Raw genomic sequence first — 19,291 nt, forward strand, 5'->3', positions numbered from 1 at the left:
GCAGCCTCAAAGAACTCCCTCACGCACCTCCCCTACCTCAGTGGGCGTCTTTTTGGTGAACAGTTGGACACAATGATATCCAACGCCACCGGGCGTAAGAGTACCTCTCTTCCCCAACTAAAACCTAAACACACTTACAAGAAGGGTAACCAAACTCGAATCCGATCCTTTCGGAATTCTTCGGGCTGGTCCGTCTCGCATCCAGCACAAAATCGTAACCGTTCCCCACGCAGGAACAACTCACAATCAACGCAAAGGTCGGACAAGACCTGGCAGTCAAAAGCAGCCCAGTCTAAACCTAGAGGAGGAAAATCTCAGACTTTCTCATCATGACTCACGGACCCCGGAAGACACCACACCCGTAGGCGGCCGACTTTTGCTCTTTCATCAAGTCTGGCTGCCTATTACAGAAGACAGGTGGGTCAGGGAACTAGTGTCTTCCGGATACAAGATAGAGTTCACCTCCAACCCACCGGACCGATTCTTCCTCTCTGTCCCCCCAAAACCACCAGTCAAGGCTCGTGCCTTCCGGAAAGCGGTCTCCTCACTTTTTCAAGCAGGAGTCATAGTACCGGTCCCCATGGCCGAGCACTTCCGAGGGTTCTACTCCAATCTATTCGTAGTTCCCAAGAAAGGAGGCAGCGTTCGGCCCATACTGGACCTAAAACAACTCAACAAATACGCACGGGTCCGTCACTTCCGCATGGAGTCCCTTCGGTCCATCATTGCGTCCATGGAGAAGGGAGAATATCTCGCCTCCATAGACATACAAGATGCATACCTGCATATACCGATTGCACCTGCTCATCAAACATTTCTCAGGTTCGCAATCGACCAGGACCACTACCAGTTCGTGGCTCTCCCGTTTGGACTCGCCACGGCTCCCAGAGTGTTTACCAAAGTCATGGCAGCCACCATGGACGTCCTGCACTCCAGAGGCATAGTAGTCGTTCCATACTTGGATGATCTACTCATCAAGGCTTCCACCTTCAAGGACTGCGAGCTCAGCGTCTCAATCACAATCGATACTCTGAGTCGCATGGGTTGGTTAGTCAACCTACAAAAGTCATCACCAACCCCGAGTCAGTCTCTGACCTTCCTGGGAATGCTATTCAACACCTCCAGGGGTCTTCCCAAGGACAAGGCACTGGCTCTCCATCTAGGAGTTCGCACCCTCCTCCGCAAACCCCCTCGATCTCTTCGGTTTGCCATGAGAGTCCTCGGCAGGATGGGGGCAGCAATAGAAGCCGTCCCATTTGCCCAGTTTCCTCTCAGGCCTCTCCAACTAGCCATCCTCAAGTCCTGGGACAAGAACCCTTTCTCTCTCGACAGGGAGTTCCGGCTAATGTCGTCAACCAAGAGGTCCCTGCACTGGTGGCTCAAGCCAACCTCGCTAGCAAAGGGGAAATCCTTTCTCACAGGTCATTGGAAAGTTCTGACCACCGATGCGAGCCTGACGGGTTGGGGTGCAGTGCACCTACACCACAGGGCAAGTGGTCCCCAGTGGAAGTGACCATGCCCATCAACATCCTGGAAATTCCTGCCATGCTCCTGGCATTGAGGGCTTTCCATCACTTACTTGCAGCCTCTCACATCAGAATACAGTCGGACAATGCCACGGCTGTGGCATATGTGAATCACCAAGGGGAGACCCGCAGTACCCAGGCGATGCGAGAAGTGTCACATATCCTCCACTGGGCGGAGTACACAGGGTCGGTTCTCTCGGCAGTCCACATTCCAGGTGTGGACAACTGGGAAGCAGACTTCCTCAGCCGACAAGAAATAGACTCGGGAGAGTGGTCTCTCCATCCCGAAATTTTTCGCCAGATCTGCCATCGCTGGGGGACCCCGGATGTGGACCTAATGGCATCCCACTTCAATACCAAGGTCTCCAACTTCATGGCCAGAACACACGATCCGCGGTCGCTCGGAGCAGACGCTCTGGTTCAGGACTGGATCCAGTTCCAGCTTCTGTACATTTTTCCACCTCTCCCCCTGATATCCAGAGTGGTGAGGAAGATCAAACAAGAGGGAGTTCCAACCATTCTAATTGCACCGGACTGGCCCAGACGTACATGGTACGCTGACATCGTACAACTTACAGCAGACGCCCCCTGGCGTCTCCCCAACCGCCACGATCTTCTATCACAAGGCCCGTTCTACCACCAGAACTCAGGGGCTATCAATTTGACGGCGTGGCCCTTGAGACCTGGGTTCTAACCCAGGTAGGGCTCTCGCCGGACGTCATTGGAACCATGATCAGGGCACGAAAGCCAGCCTCTGCCAAGATTTATTACCGTACCTGGAAAGCTTTCTTTACCTGGTGTGAATCTCGTGGCCAGACCCCACTCCCTTATTCCCTACCCAAAGTACTTGGCTTTCTCCAATCAGGTCTGGAGGCCAGGCTGTCATTAGGCTCGCTTAAGAGCCAGGTGTCAGCCCTCTCAGTGCTTTTTCAAAGGCGCATTGCTACCAAGCCGCAAGTAAGGACTTTTCTTCAGGGGGTTTCCCGATTGGTTCCCCCCTACAGACGACCACTAGAAACGTGGGACCTCAACCTGGTGCTGACAGCATTGCAGGAACCACCCTTCCAATCTATTAAGGAGGTCCCGCTCCGCCTTCTCTCCCAGAAGGTGGTTTTCCTGGTGGCAATCACCTCACTACGCAGGGTGTCTGAACTGACAGCACTCTCCTGCAGACGGCCCTTCATGGCCTTTCACCAGGACAAGGTAGTTCTTCGTACGGTCCCATCCTTCCTTCCGAAGGTTGTGTCCAACTTCCACCTCAATGAGGAAATTTCACTACCATCCCTTTGTCCGGTCCGGGTTCATAGAGTGGAGAAGGCTCTGCATATGCTTGACCTCGTCAGGGCATTGCGTATATACGTGTCTAGGACTGCGTCCTTCCGGAGGTCTGATTCTCTTTTCCTCCTTCCGGAAGGCGGCCACAAGGGTCTGCCAGCTTCCAAAGCTACCCTTGCCAGGTGGATCAAATCCACCATACAAGAGGCCTACCGCCTTAAGAATTCTCCTCTTCCAGCCGGTATTACGGCACTCTACACGGGCGGTAGGGGCCTCCTGGGCCATTCGGCACCAGGCTTCGGCACAACAAGTGCGTAAGGCGGCGGTGGCGGCGGCGGTTTTTGTGTATAGCATCCCTCAATTACATTTTTTTTTCTCTATAAGGCCACGTTCACACATTCAGTATTTGGTCAATATTTTACATCAGTATTTGTGTCGGGGTCGTAAAACAACAATTACCCTTCCCTCACCAGTCATTCCAAATTAAAGTATGAGCCGAGCATTTGGTACCGGGTAAGTATGACTCAGACAAGGTGCTGATTCAATCTCAATTGAATGCCCGTGCATCTACTCATGTCTGCAACGGTCACAACAACTGGCTTTATTCTAAAATACACAATACTATATTGAGTGTTAGGGGAAGGCGTGCATTAGGCGGGGTTTAAGCTAGCATTCAGTCTTTCTGATTTGTTCTGATGTCTTCTGGTGGATCCTCCTTTTCTTCACATTCCTTAAGTTTCGATTTCCAAAGAAATGACTTAACCCTTCGGTCACTAACCTGAAACGAAACTGAACACTGGCAACCATCTTTAAATACAATTACATATGCATTAGCTAGCAGATAGGAAAAACTTATTGTTTCACAGTATAAGAGTATAAAAGTACAGAAAGATATATAAGAAATATATTTTCACCTTGACATTTGTAAGCTAAAACCAGGAGTGGAACAATCAGAAGAAAAGTCTAACAGAAACACGTCACCACTTCTGTATTTATAACCCACTCCTTGTTCTGGATTACAGATACTGATGGAAAATACTGACCAAATACTGACCGTGTGCACGTGGCCTAAGTATATATACAGGGATAGCTGTCAAGTTATACTACATCTGTTCCGAAATCCTATATATTAATCTTCTTGGTTCCTGCTTTTTCTTATACTCCTGCTGTATACAATGCTGCTATTTTACTGGTATTGTCCTATTTCTTTTCTTTTCTATTGCTTTGATCCATCTTGTAATACTCATTAGGGCCTTATTTGTATTTGTTATATATGATCAATTCACTTGTCTTTCTTTTGTGTATTACAGATACAATAATGATCTCTACGAAGAGGGCAAAATTATGTATAAACTCAGCCATGAACGAATTGTAAAGTTGCTTGGTATCATCTTAGAAGATGGTAACTACGCTCTGGTGATTGAGTATATGACCAAAGGAAATTTGCTACATGTTTTAAAACAGGTACTATACTATGCAGTTAACCATTAAAGGCCAGTATACTACCCAATCACTGAATCACACGATTCTTAGTGATTTGTAGCAATATTTTACCAAAAAATCTTTGCAAGGAACTTTCCTATTTCACCAGTTGTTGACTGATGGTTTGACAAGTCATTGGGTTCGGCTCATCAAAGCTTTTGTGCCAGAATTCTGGTGTAAAAAGCTTTGAAAAGTCACAAAGTTCTGGCGCAGTGTGAAGCTGTGCTAAAATTTTGCAACTCTTGGTATGGTTATGTTATTTTTGCGCAGCTCCAACTGGGGCGGCGGGACTGGGGCATCGCAACCCCTACTTGTCAAATTCACGATGATTGGCAGTGTTCACTATGCCACAAATCTTACTTCAGTGCCCAACTATAGTAACATTTGAGCAGAGGCACATGCCACTATTCGGACATTCCTGATTCATTAAGAGGCATGAGCATGTATGTGCCTCTTAATGAATCAGGAGCATCTTTCTCCAGAATACCTCATCACGACTGGTGTGAAAACTGCCAATCTTGATGAATCAGGCCTTATCATGTAAAGAAAAATAGTCAGCGGTTGCTTTACCTCCATTGTTGTTTGCTAGAATATAAACTATTCCTAACATTTTGAAAATGATAACATTTTATCACCTTACTGTAGTAAATTATTCTCTCCAGGTATTATGTAAAGTTATTTTATTGCTTTAGGATCTTTTTGCACATCAAGTATCACAAATTTCAACTTGGCAATATTTTGGTCCTAAAACTTACCCTGGTCATTGAAGGTTACAAGTGGACCAGCTCAACTTGCATATGTTGTAACTTTACCAAGGAGGTAAATTAGCGCCAGAGTAAGCAGAAAAAAGGCACAGGATTTGCAGTTTAACCCCTTACTGACATCAAATGGGATAGTATGTCCGATGTCAGCTCCCCTGCTTTGATGCAGGGCTCCGCGGTGAGCCCGCATCAAAGCCGGGACATGTCAGCTGTTTTGAACAGCTGACATGTGCCCGCAATAGCGGCGGGTGAAATCACGATTCACCCGCCGCTATTAACTAGCTAAATGCCGCTCTCAAACGCAGACAGCGGCATTTAACTACCGCATGCGGCCGGGCGGCCGGAAATGATCGCATCGCCGACCCCCGTCACATGATCGGAGGTCGGCGATGCTTCTCCATTGTAACCATAGAGGTCCTTGAGACCTCTATGGTTACTGATCGCTGGTAGCTGTGAGCGCCACCCTGTGGTCGGCGCTCACAGCACACCTGATTTTCTACTACATAGCAGCGAACAGCAGATCGCTGCAAAGTAGCAGAGGTGATCGTGCTGTGCCTGCTTCTAGCCTCCCATGGAGGCTATTGAAGCATGGCAAAAGTAAAAAAAAAAAAAGTTAAAAAAAATGTGAAAAAAATAAAAAAAATATAAAAGTTTAAATCACCCCCCTTTCGCCCCAATCAAAATAAATCAATAAAAAAAAAATCAAATCTACACATATTTGGTATCGCCACGTTCAGAATCGCCCGATCTATCAATAAAAAAAAGCATTAACCTGATCGATAAACGGCGTAACGAGAAAAAAAATCGAAATGCCAGAATTACGTTTTTTTGGTCGCCGCGACATTGTATTAAAATGCAATAACGGGCGATCAAAAGAACGTATCTGCACCGAATTGGAATCATTAAAAACGCCAGCTCGGCACCCAAAAAATAAGCCCTCAACCGACCCCAGATCATGAAAAATGGAGACGCTACGAGTATCGGAAAATGGCGCAATTTTTTTTTTTTAAGCAAAGTTTGGAATTTTTTTTTACCACTTAGGTAAAAAATAACCTAGTCATGTTAGGTGTCTATGAACTCGTAATGACCTGGAGAATCATAATGGCAGGTCAGTTTTAGCATTTATTGAACCTAGCAAAAAAGCCAAGCAAAAAACAAGTGTGAGATTGCACTTTTTTGCAATTTCACCGCACTTGGAATTTTTTTCCCGTTTTCTAGTACAAGACATGGTAAAACCAATGATGTCGTTCAAAAGTACAACTCGTCCTGCAAAAAAATAAGCCCTCACATGGCCAAATTGACGGAAAAATAAAAATGTTATGGCTCTGGGAAGGAGGGGAGTGAAAAACGAACACGGAAAAACGAAAAATCCCACGGTCATGAAGGGGTTAAACTTCTGAGGGTCAACAAGGATTAGCCCCATTCACTAGGGCCAATCTGTATGCTGTATCCGTCTGCAACTTTTGGGCTGGACTTGTCACTTACTGAAGGTCAAAACTGTGCCAAACAAACCCCCCAAAACCTTGGCCATGTGAGCTACAGTGAGGTTTAAAACAATAGGGCACGTTTGTAGGCCCTTCCTTTTGTCATTTAGTACACTGCAACCAATATCTTTGGTCCTATGTAATTTACTCCAGGGATTGTTTGATTGTTCTACAAGTTTTAATAATAAAAAGTTTTAATATTGTCCAGTTTTAACATAAATGTATGTTTATTCAAATAATGTAGTCATTTCCTGCTTCCAGGTAACCGTACCAGTTTCAGTAAAGGCTCGATTTATCCTTGAAATTACTGAAGGAATGGAATATCTGCATAATCAGAAGGTGATTCACAAAGATCTGAAACCAGAGAACATATTGGCAGATGATGAATTCCACGTGAAGGTACTTCTTACATTTTTTAAATTAACGCTAAATCTAGATATAGAATATAAATGTGTGTCTACTGTCAGTCCGCAGTATTTTCACATGTGGAAATCTTGCAGCGAAAACATGAAGTAATCTTCTGCTATCTGTTTCTTTTTTAGCTAGGAAGAGTTTGAAGGGGTGCAGCTTACTCAGTGGGGTGGTCTTAAAAGTATTTATGCCCTACTGCACACAGAGAAGTGGGGGGAGGCTCCTGCTGCAGCCAGTTGACTTTGTTAGACATAGAACAGTGAGGCTGAAGAGCAGTAAAATGACTGAGAACCTTGTACACACAAACATTTTCTACTTATTAGTTTTAATTGTAATTATTTTAAAGAAGGATCTGTCAAATGCAAAACAAATTGTTTCACACCTGAGGGGGGAAAAGGTGGGGAGTGGTTGGAGGTCATTTTGTAGCTCTCATACACATTAGATTACCACCATGTATTATGCAAATATTCAACTCAGAAAAAAATGCACACATTTATGATTTTAAATTGTTTTAAAGCCCTGAAAAATTGAATAATTAGCATTTAAAGAGCCAGTGAACTGAAGCAGATTTAAAAAATAATGTTCAGAATTAATATATTCTGCATATAGTATTCTTTGACAAAAAATGTGATTTTTGTTTTCCAATTTTGAAAATAAAATTAAAACTGCCTTTATTAATAGATTGCAGACCTTGGGGTTGCTGCTTTTCAGAAATGGAGTAGCCTGACAAGAGAAGAGACGGACCGTCAGAAGACCGTCAGTGCAATAAATACAAAGAATGCTGGAACATTAAGTTATATGGCCCCCGAACACCTGAGGAGCTTAAATGCAAAGGCAACTGTAAAATCGGACATTTACAGTTTTGCTATTGTAATCTGGGTGATACTGAGCAACAAGGAACCCTATGAACGTAAGACAGCATCTTGTTGTGTCTGCACCTCATGTACTATGGAAATACTGCAAGAAGTGTATTTCCGAAATATGTATTTACAGTATATCAGGATTTCACTTGTAATTTTTCTTTACTTTCTAAACATAACTATCTATTGTTTTGAGCTGCCAAATCACTGTTAAACATACTGTACACCTTTGAGCACCATTTTACAGTTGACCTCTATATGATGTGTGGATATTGTATACACGTCTGATATTCACATATGTATTATTAGTGTAATGTCATGCAAAATAAGTGTCTCCAATTGAGATGAGTAAAGTAGAGTATGTCACTCCACGGTGTCAATCAGCAGCAAATTTGGTGCAATCAGGTGTACGAAGTTAAACAATTTGTTTGGCTCGGCGCCTTTCTATAAAAGCTTCAGTTGTGTGATGAGTCACTACGTGACCTTAGCTTTAAATAATGAGGCCATATGCAATAGATAGATCTAAGGCCTCATTCAGACATCTGGGAAAAAATGGTACCAGTGTTTTGGATCAGTTTGTCATAAGTGTATGGTCCATGTGTCCGTTTTTACCATCAGTGTGTCATCAGTGAAAAACATGGACATATGAATAGCACTATAGAGTATAAAGGTTACGTGTTCTATCCGTGAAAATAATGGCTAGAACACATACATGCAACACAGACACGTCTGAATGAGGCCTAATGGTTATGCAGTTTGGCACATTTTAGTCCATGCCATTACAATTGTCAAAAATGGCCTAAATATTTAATCACGCCAAGCACCAGTGTGCTCTTCTCACATATAACATAATATCAGGAGATTATTTGTACTGTATTGCCTAAATAGTAGCCTAAAATTCTTGCAATATTTTGTGCACCTTTGTAAAATCCGTAGTCCCGAGTGGATTACCCATGTACGTGGGAACAATACCTTTTTTCCATTTTGTCTCATTCTGCAGATGCAATTAATAATGAGCAAATATCAATTTGTGTACAAAATGGTGACAGACCAGAAGTAGAGGAGAGTTTGCAATGTGGACTGACAGAAGCATCAGATCTGATGGTGCAATGCTGGACAGATAAACCAGAAGAAAGACCTACTTTTCAAGGTCAGTCTTAAAGACAATGAGTATTCTTAAACTTAATCGTTGTTTGTCAGATTTTATGTTGAACATTTCAAGAATTTGTGAGGGTTAATTAATTTTCTATAGCAATGTCTATAAAATCTTGAAGTTTTCACATTATTTTTTATACAAGTCATTTAGCATTCGAGGAAAAATAAATCAAGCAATGCTCAGAAAGTTTATCTCCTGAAAATTGCATTTGGAGAAAGCATTGCCTTAAAATTGTACCCGCCGTAGTTAAGGTGAAGTAACATTGCACCTTCTATAGTTGTTGACTAGTGATGAGCGAATCTACTCGGTACTCGAGATTTCCCGAGCACGCTCGGGTGTCCTCAGTATTTTTTAGTGCTCAGAGACTTGGTTTTCAGCGCTGCAGCTGAATGATTTACATCTGCCAGCATAAGTACATGTGGGGGTTGCCTGGTTGCTAGGGTTAGGGTTGTGGTGAGGGTTATGGTTAGGTTTGAGATTAGGGTTAGGGGTGTGTTGGGGTTAGGGTAGGAGTTAGAATTGAGTGGTTTCCACTGATTAGGTACATCAGGGCATCTCCAAACGCGACATGGTGCCACCATTGATTCCAGCCAATTTTCTGTTCAAAAAGTCAAACTAATGCTCCCTCCCTTCTGAGCCCTGCCATGCACCCAAACAGTGGCTTTCCCCCACATACAGTGTATCGGTGTACTCAGGAGAAACTGCATAACAAATTTTGTGGTGCACTTTCTCCTTATACCCTTGTGAAAATAAAAAAAATTTGGTTCCAAAGTAAATTATTTGTGAAAAACGTAAAATGTTAATTTTTTCCTTCCACATTGCTTTAGTTCTCGTGAAGCACCTGAGGGGTTAATAAACTTCTTGAATGTGTTTTTAGCACCTTGAGGGGTGCAGTTTTTAGAATGGTGTCACTTTTGGGCATTTTCTGCTATATTGACCCCCCCCCACCCCTTCCCCAAACTCACTTCAAATGTGAGGTAGTCCTGAAAAAAATGGTTTTGTAAATTTTGTTGGAAAAAGGAGAAATTGCTGGTCAACTTTTAACCCTTATAATGTCCTAACAAAAAAAAAGTTCTGTTTCCGAAATTGTGCTGATGTAAAGTAGACATGTGGGAAATGTTATTTATTAATTATTTTGTGTGACACCACTCTCTGATTTAAGGGTACCGTCTCACTATACGATTTACCAACGATCACGACCTGCGATACGACCTGGCCGTGATCGTTGGTAAGTCGTTGTGTGGTCGCTGGGGAGCTGTCACACAGACCGCTCTCCAGCGACCAACGATGCCGAGGTCCCGGGTAACCAGGGTAAACATCGGGTTACTAAGCGCAGGGCCGCGCTTAGTAACCCGATGTTTACCGTGGTTACCAGCGTAAAAGTAAAAAAAAACAAACCGTACATACTCACCATCTGATGTCCGTCAGGTCCCTTGCCGTCTGCTTCCTGCTCTGACTGAGTGCCGCCGTAAAGTGAAAGCAGATCACAGCGGCGACGTCACCGCTGTGATCTGCTCTCACTTTCAGGCCGGCAGACAGACAGAGCGGGAAGCGGACGGCAAGGGACCTGACGGACATCAGATGGTGAGTATGTACGGTTTGTTTTTTTTTTACTTTTACGCTGGTAACCACGGTAAACATCGGGTTACTAAGCGCGGCCCTGCGCTTAGTAACCCGATGTTTACCCTGGTTACAAGCGATCGCATCGCTGGATCGCTGTCACACACAACGATCCAGCGATGACAGCGGGAGATCCAGCGACGAAAGAAAGTTTCAAACGATCTGCTACGACGTACGATTCTCAGCAGGGTCCCTGATCGCTGCTGCGTGTCAGACACTGCGAGATCGTAACTATATCGCTAGAACGTTACGAATCGTTTCCGTCGTAGCGATGAAAATGCCACTGTGTGACGGTACCCTTAGGGTACAAAAACTAAAAGCTTGAAAATTGCAAAACAGGAGTCGGGCGTATGCGCCAACGAGGCCATTGACTATAATGATGCATATGGAGTGATGGTGTGCTTTGTCGTGCATCATTTTCGGCCATACACAGAAGCGGACACCAAGACATAGCAGCTGACGGTTGCTGATGAATTGAAGGATCAAGTAATCTAGGTGGAATAAAATATTATGTAAAAAGTAGTTAAATTGAACCTGTCAGCAGTTTTGGCTGATAAGAGTTACGACCATCACTTTTCAGGGCTTATATACAGCATTGTATAATGCTGTATATCTGCCCCGACCTGCAAGAGAAGAAAAATAACTTATTATTCTCACTTGCGGGGCGGTCCGGTCCTATGGGCGTCGCTGGTCTTGGTCCGTTGCCTCCCTTGCGATGCCGCCCTCCTGCTTGCTTCATGTAAATGACACAACACTGCATCATCCACACAGGCTCCTGCGCAGGCGTACTTCTCTGTCCTGTTGAGTGCAGAGCAAAGTACTGCACGGACGCGTTATCCACATGAAGCAAGCAGGAGGACGACATCACAGGAAGAAGAGAGGCGCTGGGCGAAGAATAGCGACAGCCCTCAGACCGGCCCGGCCCATAGGTGAGTATAATAAAAGCTATTTTTCTTCTCTTACAGGTCGGATCGGGGGCAGATATACAGTATTATAGAATCCTGTATATCAGCCCTGACAGGTGATGGCCGTATCTTATATCGGACAAACCTGGCGACAGGTTCCCTTTAACAATTACAAAAATTAAAATAATAAAAAAAATAAATAAATAAAGTAAGAATATTTGGCATTGGCACAGGAATATTTCAGTCTATGAAAATATACACTATATAAAGAAAAAAAAAATTTAACACCAGAATTGCCATTTTTTGTCACAGAATTTCTGCCAAGAAATGCAATGAAAAGCTGTTAAAACGTAGTAGGAATTCCAAAATGGTACCAGTACAATCTACAACTCATTGGGCAAAAAACAAGCTCTTGCAAAGCTCTCTTGAAATAAAAATAAAAAAGTAATAAAATGCGTCTCTGAAAATGGCGACACAAAACCCAATTTTTTTTTTATTTTTTTTTAACAGATTCAGTATTTTTTTTTTAAATCCGCAAATTACAGACAAAAATAAATGTTTCATGTCGCCGAAATAGCACTGACATAAAGAATGATGTTGCCAGGTTTTTACCACACACTGGGTGCCTGTAATCATGAAACTCCAAAAACAATAGCAGAACTAATTTCTTTTCTTAATCCTTTTACACATTAAGGCTCAAAATGTAATTTACTGTGTCCACAATGACATGAGTTAGAAAATAATGATCTTTTCAACTCACCATAAAATCCCTTTCTTAAGATCATTAAGTGATGCAAGTGCAATTTTTTTTTTTGCCGTCTTACACACTAGTGTTTCTCCTTCGCCTCATTGGGGGACACAGACCGTGTGTGTATGCTGCTGCCACTAGGAGGCTGACACTAAGTGATACAAAGAAAGTGATCTCCTCCCCTGCAGTATACACCCTCCTGCTGGCTCTCAGCTAACCAGTTCTTGCTTAGTGTCTGTAGGAGGCACTTGGGTCTGGTTCAGACCCCAACGTTTTTATTTAATTTTTTTCTTTTCTGTAAATTTTTATTTTTTAATTAACGGAGTGAAGGGGGCGACGGATCCTTTCAAGGTTCCGATCTCCCCCAAATCATCAACAGGTGAGCACACAGAGTATACCTCCCCGTACCCTCTCCTGCGACGTGGGAAGCCATGCCTGAGCTCACTTCAGGGGCGACTGTTCCTTCACGGTCTTGATCTCCCCACACCAGTAGCAAGCGACCACATGGAGTGTCGCCTCCATGTATCCTCTCCTGGAGCCAGGCCTATAGCCGGACAACTGGCCCTGTTCACCCGGGGGCTGAACTCCTTGGATGCACAGAGGCTCCTCCGAGCAGCTCCCACTGTCCCACCACGGTTAAAGCGGATGGCACAAGGAGGTGGACGGTTCCTCTCCACCTCCCTAACAAAGGGATGATGGATTGAGGTTTATCCCTCTATCCCTGCATCGTCCACGCTGCAATACCTGACCTGCAGCAGTACAATACTCGGCGCTGAAACTCAGTCATCCGCAGCGGCTCCATGCCGGGACGTGCACCGATGGTGAGTGGATCCTGTCAGCGGTGGGCCTCTGCAGTGGGATATTCACATGTTCACAGGCAGTCTCAGGCTTCCCTGTGGCCCACCTCCCTGAGGCAATGCTCCGGCCGGCTGCAAAAATTTAGCCCCCGGCTTCGGCCGATGTGTAGGCCGCACCCCGGAAGCGCACTACGGCACCCTAAGGCGGCTCTTCCCGCTTTTCTGGCGCTTCTCACCTGGCACGGAAGCGCTCAGTTTTCTCGACCACTACAGCGCCCCTCACTTCTACCGCTGGTATCACTCCTGCTGGCTGCAGAAATTTAGGCCCTGGCTTGGACCTATTCATGGAGGTCTCGAGGCACTGCCCACATCGTGCATGTGGCTCCGCCCCCCGAATTGGCGCTTCTCGCTCTCTGCGAGATTTTATCACCTCTGCAACTCCTGGTGGCCATCTTGTTCCACCTGGCCGGCTCACACAGGGGTGACGACTTTGCATTAAAGGGGCACAACGACTCTGCAACATGGCATGACCAGTATTCCCTGGTCTTAAAGGCACATGACCAGTATTCCCTGGTCTTAAAAGCGCATGACCAGTATTCCCTGGTCCTAAAAGCGCATGACCAATATTCCCTGGTCTTAAAGGCACATGGCCAGTATTCCCTGGTCTTAAAGGCACATGACCAATCCGAAGCCGGTCACCCTAAATGAGCTCAGGAGCCCTCCGCCGCTGATCCCAGTTTATCCCAGAGTACCTAGTTCCCTCAGTGGACTTCGTCACTGCCGCAACCCATGGTTTCTCTGACCAAGAGATTGAATCCCTCCGTGATCCCTCTGTGGCTCGGAGTGCTCGCAGGACCTATATACATGGTTCCTCTCCTACATGTGAGCCGTCGGCTAGCAGGGGCCGCGAGTATTCTAGAAACGTACAGGCATCTAGAAAACGGAAGTTTTCATTTCATGATCTCTCTCCCCAAGGATTTGCTGAGAACAAGACTCTGAATATGGATTGGATATTGCCTTGGACCTGGACTTGCCAGAGCTTCAGTAAAGGATGAACTCGCCTATTTATATCATCAACCAATCTCTGTACATTGACGAGGACTCCGGTTCTGCTCTAGACTATGCAATGCCCCTCATAAGGAGACTAAACTCCCTCGTAGAGCATTTGTCATTCAGTCCCGATAAGCGATTCACTGGACAGAAGCCTCTACGTAGGATGCCATGCCTGGTCTGATTTTTAAGGGCGACGGGTCCTTTAAAGGGCACCGATCTCCCCACACCATCAACAGACTATCACACACAGTGTGTCGCCTCCATGTATCCTCTTCTGCATCCAGCCCTAGTGCAGCGCCCCAGAGTCCTGGTCGTTGCAGTACTGTGGCTCCGCCACTATGGGGAGCTATGGTGCGTCCGATGGCACTGAAGGAGTTCATCTGACCAGGTATCACAGACACCAATACATTTCACAGCCGGGCCTCCGGGGGGAGCTAAGGGTTCTATTCATTAGGCCACTCCCCACCATAGTGGGTAAACTAGGGGTCAGGCAGGAAGTTAGATGAGAAAGCTGACTGGATTGGACGAAGCAACACCTAGTGGCAGAGGGTGTTGTGGAGGAAGAGACAGTAGGGTCTCTGTCAGGGGTGGGATCCTGACAGAGGCTTGGCATTGAAAAGAACGTAACGGGTCCGCGCCAGCTCCGGGAAGCGGCGGGACCCAAGAAAGGACTAGAAGCGAGATAGATTGTGCTGAGTGAGAAACGAGATCAAGCAATAGGAGAATTCCAGTAGGGGTCGTGCTGTAAGACCGGAGCAACACCCTACTGAGGCGCACTACCGGTGGCCGGAACGCCGAGGGAGTATTATAACATTCAGCTTCAAGCAATACTCTAAACAGCGGCAGGACAGTCAGTTTAAGGCGGGCTGTCTAACACATATCACCTATGAAGTCTTGGGAGGCAATTGCGGGAGAGGGGCGTCTCTAGGGTCCCGGAAGAACTCCAGGCCTATCCGACAAACGGGTGCCGTTCTAACTGTAACATCAGGAAGGGACGGAAGATTAGAAGAACATCATTTAATCGAGTTGTGAGGGAACTTAAGAAACAGACACAACGGTTGTGGGGTACTTTCCGTAAGCACAGCAGGGGAGGACTACAACACATAGCGCTAAGAAGGAAGGCACCGATTTCCACCTGTGAAGTGAACTCTGGAGGTGCCATTGGACCGGCCGGACTTGCGCAGCCTGGAGAACCGTATTCTGGACTGAGGACTCAGAGATCTCCAGTAAAGAGGTAAAGAGACTGCAACCTGGTGTCCTCGTTATTTACCGCGACCTGCACCCCACAACTGCACCGTTACAACACCACTTACTGCACCGGACGTCCCCCCACTGACAGACAGGGCCACGGACCGGGTCTAGCCACCGTGACAACCCCAGGACTGAGACCCAGAGGCCCGGCTCCGGGTACCCCTCGGCCCTGCGGCGGTGTGGGGGCGCTCCAAAACTTGGCGTCACGAACAGGATTTACTTAAGCCTGAAGAATCAGGTCATGTGTGCCTTGGAACTGTGATTTGTTGTGCTTGGACTGTACTTTATTACAAAGACTGTGTGCTGCGCCACCTGCCGCCAAAATCCGCCGCCATTGCAACGCTGAGGAGAGCGCCGGAAGAGAAGAGGGGCGTGGAGTAGGCGTAGACAAGCTAGAGAGCGCGAAGAACAATGGCCGCCCAGTCTAAACATTTCTTGGTCCTGAGGACGTGTCCGTCAACAGCCGAGGTCCGCCTCCTAATCCTGTTTGGAGGGTGGAGACCATGGAGACGGGGCCGCCCACGAAAGAGACCGCGGGAAGAAGACACCGAAGAAGGAGCAAAGATGGCGACACCGAGAATTCCGCGGGGGACTGACCCGATCCAGCCTGAGGCTGCACCGCTTGACACAGCCCCAGATGCACCAGCGTTGCGGGGACTGACCCTCACGGAGCTACCGATGGGCCGACCCCCCTTGCCACCATCAGAGGAGTGTGTAGCTGCAGCCGAAGCTCGCCAGATAGCGCGACGCGTGGAGGCCGATGCTCGCGTACTTGCTCGGCTAGGTCGGCCCACAGAAGTCCACCTATCTCCGGTGTCCCCTGCTCCTTCCCACCCGGCCGCGGCTGAAGGTACGCTGCAGGCACAGGGCATGAAGATCCTGCCGGAGGCTGAGCACCTGCGGCGCTTGATGGCTGCATGGCGGAACCGACCACAACCGGCAGCCCAGATTGATTTAACCTCCGTTGCGGAGCCCCCCTTGTCTCATTGGGGTGTGGTGGTCTCTTTCAACCCTCAACATGGACGCGGGGTTATACAGGAGATTGGAGAGCCGCTACAAGTTCATGTGGACCGGGAGGAGGTGGAGCCTTGTGAAGGACGATTCCCTCGCGATCTGGAGCCTGGTGATGCGGTAACTTATACCAGATGGAGGAGAGCCATGGGAGAGGCTGGCTGGATGGCGCGGGGCGTCCAGCGGTGCGTCGCACTACAAGCCACTGCCGGAACACCGGAGGATAAATCTCCCGCTGAAAAGGCCGCTGAACCTGGCCCCGAAGAACAACGGAGCACCCGGACTTACCATGCACCTTGGGGGCGTGCCGGAGCTTCAGCGAAAAGAACATCCCGGCGAGGGATCCTGTCGCTGTTGGGGCGGGACCCGATCCTGGAACCAGTCGGACGACCCGTTGGTCTGGTGAGGCCCGGGAGGAAACCACCTTCCTCCCCGAAGAATGAGTAAGCATGACTGCTTTAAAAATGTATATAGTTCTTGGTTTAACTGTTTGTTTCCTGATTGTTTGCTGCTAAACCCGTCCAGGGTAATTCTTATGGATCCCTCTGCTGACCCGGGATCCTTCTTGTTTGTTTATTTTTCCTCAAGTTTGCACAAGTTGAAAGAACTGCAGTAATCATGGACCGTGCATGATACAAACTCTTCTTTGTAAATAGTTTACACCTTCTTAAGGGTGTTTCCTACTGGTTTTACTTAAAGACTCTTTGTGAAGATACCATACCGGAGCTTTTGCTGAGAAAGGACTGGTAGCTAGAGAACAAATGCTACCTCCTAAAGACTTGGTCCCCTCTTAAAGGGGATGTTCACGTGTTGCACTTAAAGAAATGGTATTGCTTTAAGACTGATAGATAGCAATGATGTTTGATAAGAGAAAATGATGATACTTACATGTAAAAGTTATATGTATCCAACTGGTTAACTGTGAAGAAATGTTGATAATGTTCCTTAGAAGAAAGATTGAGAGACAGAAGGAAGGTGCAGTAGGCCCCTAGGGGTAGACAGAATGTCCTGCATAGTCGGAAGTAAGAAAGTACTAATGAAGGTTGATGATCTAAGAAGATAGTTGATAATGTTGATAAGAAAATGGGGATAGAAGGTAAACCCTGAGTCCTCCATAGAAAGTTAAGAAAGAGTTAGTAATGTGTTACAGAGGACAGAAAGTGAACCCGTAGGGGTTAGGTAGTGAGTCCTCCTAGGAGCCATACGTAGATGGCTCAAAGCTTCTAAAACTGAAAGTATGTTATGTCCTATACTATGTATAGCAGTTGAAAAGGCAGTAGGTCCTGGCTGAACGGGACGGTCCTGTAACAGAAAGGAGAGGCAGTAGGACTGGTGCCGATAGGACAGGCGGTCCTGCAGACTCAAAGAAGGAGAATGAAAAAGTTAACTTACCTTATAATGTGATTATAGGAAGGCCTTTGGTGGATACAGAGTGTATGTCCTTAAGGGCAATGTTAAAATGTTATTCAGCAGTTTTTGCACTTAGTAGAATACCCGGTTGGGTAACAGGAGTTATTTATAGCCTGTAATTTATAATGTTTTAATATTTAACCATGTTTTGTAACGTTCAAGTGTCCTCACCTCCCATAAAGGGAAGCTTGTTCAAGTATACTTACTGTTATTGCACTCAAACAAAACTGTATGTCTTTTTGCTAATCTTGTATTGTTGTTTTCTTCCCAGTCCCGGAGTACTGTGTTTAACCAGGGGGGAGTGCAGCGCCCCAGAGTCCTGGTCGTTGCAGTACTGTGGCTCCGCCACTATGGGGAGCTATGGTGCATCCGATGGCACTGAAGGAGTTCATCTGACCAGGTATCACAGACACCAATACATTTCACAGCCGGGCCTCCGGGGGGAGCTAAGGGTTCTATTCATTAGGCCACTCCCCACCATAGTGGGTAAACTGGGGGTCAGGCAGGAAGTTAGATGAGAAAGCTGACTGGATTGGACGAAGCAACACCTAGTGGCAGAGGGTGTTGTGGAGGAAGAGACAGTAGGGTCTCTGTCAGGGGTGGGATCCTGACAGAGGCTTGGCATTGAAAAGAACGTAACGGGTCCGCGCCAGCTCCGGGAAGCGGCGGGACCCAAGAAAGGACTAGAAGCGAGATAGATTGTGCTGAGTGAGAAATGAGATCAAGCAATAGGAGAATTCCAGTAGGGGTCGTGCTGTAAGACCGGAGCAACACCCTACTGAGGCGCACTACCGGTGGCCGGAACGCCGAGGGAGTATTATAACATTCAGCTTCAAGCAATACTCTAAACAGCGGCAGGACAGTCAGTTTAAGGCGGGCTGTCTAACACATATCACCTATGAAGTCTTGGGAGGCAATTGCGGGAGAGGGGCGTCTCTAGGGTCCTGGAAGAACTCCAGGCCTATCCGACAAACGGGTGCCGTTCTAACTGTAACATCAGGAAGGGACGGAAGATTAGAAGAACATCATTTAATCGAGTTGTGAGGGAACTTAAGAAACAGACACAACGGTTGTGGGGTACTTTCCGTAAGCACAGCAGGGGAGGACTACAACACATAGCGCTAAGAAGGAAGGCACCGATTTCCACCTGTGAAGTGAACTCTGGAGGTGCCATTGGACCGGCCGGACTTGCGCAGCCTGGAGAACCGTATTCTGGACTGCGGACTCAGAGATCTCCAGTAAAGAGGTAAAGAGACTGCAACCTGGTGTCCTCGTTATTTACCGCGACCTGCACCCCATAACTGCACCGTTACAACACCACTTACTGCACCGGACATCCCCCCACTGACAGACAGGGCCACGGACCGGGTCTAGCCACCGTGACAACCCCAGGACTGAGACCCAGAGGCCCGGCTCCGGGTACCCCTCGGCCCTGCGGCGGTGTGGGGGCGCTCCACTAACGCCAGACAACCTGTCCTGTCCACCCGGAGACCTGAACTCTGTGGATGTACAGAGGCACCCTTTTTGGCGTCCGAGCACCC

At 46.9% G+C, this 19,291-nt stretch overlaps 1 protein-coding gene across 3 annotated transcripts in view; it reads left to right on the plus strand.

The window, feature by feature from the left end:
• The window catches only part of RIPK1 (receptor interacting serine/threonine kinase 1), an 86,411-nt gene that overhangs the window by 23,760 nt on the left and 43,360 nt on the right, over positions 1-19,291 (plus strand). For all 3 annotated transcript variants that reach the window (XM_077269788.1, XM_077269787.1, XM_077269791.1), the window contains 4 exons: positions 4,112-4,265; positions 6,790-6,927; positions 7,621-7,849; positions 8,800-8,949. In XM_077269788.1, the coding sequence (XP_077125903.1) occupies positions 4,112-4,265; positions 6,790-6,927; positions 7,621-7,849; positions 8,800-8,949 (671 nt within the window). The remainder of the gene's footprint in view (positions 1-4,111; positions 4,266-6,789; positions 6,928-7,620; positions 7,850-8,799; positions 8,950-19,291) is intronic.

The sequence above is a fragment of the Ranitomeya variabilis genome, chromosome 6 (genome assembly GCF_051348905.1).
Source record: "Ranitomeya variabilis isolate aRanVar5 chromosome 6, aRanVar5.hap1, whole genome shotgun sequence".
In the NCBI taxonomy this organism is placed as follows: domain Eukaryota; kingdom Metazoa; phylum Chordata; class Amphibia; order Anura; family Dendrobatidae; genus Ranitomeya; species Ranitomeya variabilis.